This window comes from Mandrillus leucophaeus, unplaced genomic scaffold (genome assembly GCF_000951045.1).
Source record: "Mandrillus leucophaeus isolate KB7577 unplaced genomic scaffold, Mleu.le_1.0 Scaffold24, whole genome shotgun sequence".
NCBI lineage: Eukaryota > Metazoa > Chordata > Mammalia > Primates > Cercopithecidae > Mandrillus > Mandrillus leucophaeus.
Genome location: NW_012102476.1, coordinates 466,012 through 469,704, shown reverse-complemented (window position 1 = coordinate 469,704; position 3,693 = coordinate 466,012). Strand labels below are relative to the sequence as shown.

At 54.4% G+C, this 3,693-nt stretch overlaps 1 protein-coding gene across 1 annotated transcript in view; it reads right to left on the bottom strand.

Annotated features, from left to right (window-relative positions):
- Positions 1-533: 533 nt before the first annotated feature.
- IL4R (interleukin 4 receptor) overlaps positions 534-3,693 on the bottom strand; it is a 21,563-nt gene continuing 18,403 nt past the window's right edge. The window contains exon 8 of the mRNA XM_011982539.1: positions 534-3,076. Coding sequence (XP_011837929.1) covers positions 1,491-3,076 — 1,586 coding nt within the window. The 3' untranslated portion in view covers positions 534-1,490. The remainder of the gene's footprint in view (positions 3,077-3,693) is intronic.

The following is a 3,693-nucleotide window of genomic DNA, read 5'->3' as shown; positions in this document are numbered from 1 at the left end:
CACCAGCGCCATGACAGTTTACAAATGCCATGGCAACATCAGGAATTTACCTTACATGGTCTAAAAAGGGGAGGCATGAATAATCCACCCCTTGTTTGGAATATAATTAAGAGATAACCATAAAAATAGGCAGCCAGTAACCCTCGGGGCTGCTCTGTCTATGGAGTAGCCATTCTTTTATTCCTTTACTTTCCTCATAAACTTGCTTTCACTGACTCCATGGACTCGCCCTGAAATCTTTCTTGCGTGAGACCCAAGAACCCTCTTTTGGGGTCTGCATCTGGACTCCTTTCAAGTAACACTTTCTTGGTTCGTGCCCTTCCCTGCCTCAGTTTCCCACTACCTTTGCAGGGTTTCCCGGGATTACTTCCTAAATCAACTATTTGAATCCTTGTCTGGGGAACCCAAACACAGATGGCAAGTTTTTTAACCCCCTGCATCCTGGTTCCTCTGCATGGGTGAATTCCAGGAGTTATTAGAGACACGACACCCACAGCAGTGTCTGGCAGTATGTCTGGTTCATACGTACAAAATAAAGAGACAAAGAAACTTTATTTATTCAAAACTCCACCCCTTCTGTTCCACTCTCCTCAGCACACACAGACAACGGGGGATGAAACTATCTTTAAAACACACAGATGAGCATTACTCAAGCCAAGGTCCCCGCCTTCCCTAGCACCTGAGGTCTGGGCCAACGTGCAGGGTAACCGGTGCCTTATGCCTGCTGCCTGGATTGCTCAGCCCACAGGGTAGCTGAGCATATTCATTCTGGGGGTCCCATGCATGCGAGGAGCCCCCAGTCATACAGCTGTGCATGGGTATTTGGCAGCAAATCATCCCTGCTCTAGTCATCGCAATTTTTCATGTCCTCTGCTGCTCCCCTTAACCGAACACCCCTTGAGAGCCGGGATTCTGCCTCCAGCATCAACCCAAGGAAGCTCTGTTCAATGAAAGAGCACCTCTAGGCAATGACCACCTTCCCTGAACTGCAATTTCTCATCGATTTCCCAAGGCCGCCCAAGTCATTCCCTTGATGGCTGTGTTAGTTTCTAGGCTCAGCTTCTAGTTCAGTGAGACAGAGGCAGGTGGGCCTCTATGTGGGCCATGGTGATTTGGCGGGCAAAAATGCCCTGGGCAGGTACAACAGGGACAGTCTGCTACAGAAGTTGTGGATGGAGCAGCCAACAACTTGTTCACAAGTCGAGGTGCCCAAGGATCTCAGTTTTCCTGCAGGGGCCTGCCGTGGGGCACAGCGACCCAGTGCCCTCTCCTCTCATTGGATGTGGCGAGCCCAGCCCAATGCTGGGCGGAGTCCAGTCTCTGCAACCCGGCGTTAGGCCAATGTCAGTGGAACCTAACACCTTCATACCACATTTCTTCAAGTCTTTTGGAAATCTGCCAGCCTGGCTGCCTTCCAAGAGGTGGCATTTCCCAGGCATGGATAAGCCCTAGTCCTTATCTGCAGACCTCAGCAACAAGAGGGCACGCACCTAAGAGACCCTCATGCATGTGGGACCCACGGAGACAAAGTTCACGATCTGGGGAGTCTGGCTTGAGCTCTGAGCACTGCCAGGGGCAGGATGGAAGGACAATGAGGATTTACTCTTCTCTGAGATGCCCGAGGGTGCCAGGGAGGCCGGACAGAGGCTGGCCTCCAGTGGAACCCCACCTAGAGAGGGGTCTGGGGCCCTCAGGGGGGTTGTAGGGGGCGAGGACCTGTCTCCACAGCAGCAGCCACAGCAGGGACTGGCCACGACAGGGGCCTGGCCACCATCCTCCTGGCCATGACACTGCTTCAGGTGGCCACACAGGTGGCAGGTGAGGGCTGAGTAGACGATGCCACTGCCCAGGCTGTCCCCAAGGGGGTCTGTGGCCTGCTCCGGGGGGAGTGGGGGCTTTTGCATGTCCTCTACTTTTTCCCCTGGTTCCAGACCCAGGTGCTCTGGGGAGCTGCTTGGGAGGTGTGAGCTCTGCGGGCTGTGAGGTGGCTCCCTGTCCAGTCCAAAGGTGAACAAGGGGACAGGGACTGGGGCAGGGTCCCCGGGGCAGCCAGGAGTGAGGTCTTGGAAAGGCTTATACCCCTCTTCCCCACTGCTAGCCCCAAATCCACATTCCCCCGGGGACACGGCACTGCTGGCAAGCAGGCTCGAGAAGGCCTTGTACCCAGCCTCTCCCGGGGGACCCAAGCCCGCCACCGCACTGGCCTGGATGCCACCCTGCTGCACCGCATGTACAAACTCCCGATAGCCACTGGCGGGGGCCGAGGCGGGGGCTGCAGCCGCCCCGTGCTGGAGGACATTCCGACGGAGGATCTGCTCCCAGGTTTCTGGCTCAGCTGGGGCCACAGTGGTTGGCTCAGAGAGCTGGGGGGCACAGGGCATCTCAGGGTCCACTTCCTCCAGATGTCTGGCCAGCAGCGGGTCTGGACCCAGCTCTCTGGGACATGGGGACTGGCTCAGGGAGTTGCTGAAGCTGCGGTAAGCAGGGTTGCTTGAGATGACGAGGGGCATCTCTGTGCAAGTCGGGTTGTCTGGGCTCTGCGTTGGGCTGGCAGGAGGACTCGGCTCCTGGTGGAGAGGCTGCTCCTTGCCCCAGGGAGGCACCTCCTTGGGCCCTGCACTTGGGAACTCATCCCAGGGCACGTGAGCACTCGTGCTTCCCAAAGGTGGAAGAAGGCACGACTCCCCCATGTCCTGCTGGCAAAAGCCCCCATTCTCCCCTCCGAGCAGGTCCAGGAACAGGCTCTCTGTTAGCCGGGCCACAATACCCTCCCTTCCCTCCTGGAAGTCATCCCTGTTGCTCTCAGATGATGCACAGAAGCTCTCTTTTTCTTCCTCTACCTCCTCCTCCTCCTTACACTCCACTGGAGCCTCAAACAACTCCACGCATCGCACCACGCTGATGCTCTCTGGCCAGAGGACTGTCTTGCTGATCTCCACCGGGCACCATGCTGATTTTCCGGAGCCCCGGAAAGGCAGATCTTTGACAGCCTTGTGGGGATCCTCATCCCTTTTCATGTTGTGCTCCAGAAAACAGGGCAAGAGCTTGGTAAGACAATTCTTCCAGTATCTGCAAAAGCAAAGTTTGGTCAGGGTTCAGTTTCGATACTTGAAAAACTCCTATTCATTCTTCAAAGCCCAGCCTGAAATCACCATGTCCTGATGGCCGTCTACTGCAGACATGCCTTTTAATGTTATAATCAGTAATTGATCAGTCTATATTGCTAGAATGGGAAATAAGGGTAGGGCCTGTGTCTTTGGGATTTCAGGAACCCAGCACATGTCCTGGCACCAAACACAAGCTCAGATCTGTTGAATAAGATAAAGTCTTTATGGATGATTATAATTAAAAGCAACACCATATCCCAAGCCATGACCAATTAGAATGGATATGGAAGCCAGATGCAAGGGCTCACACCTGTAATCCCAGCACTTTAGGAGGCTGAGGCGGGAGGATCACTTGAGCTCAGGAGCTTGAGAACAGCCTGGGCAACAGAGCCCAGGCTGTCTCAAACATCTCTACAAAAATAAAAAAAAAAAAATGAAAACTTAGCTGGGCATGTTGGTATATTACTTTAGTCCCAGCTACTCAGGAGACTGAGGCCAGCTACTCAGGAGACTTGAGCCCAGGAGTTTGAGGCTGCAGTGAATCACTGCATCCAGCCTGAGGGACAGAGCAAGACCCTGTGTCACA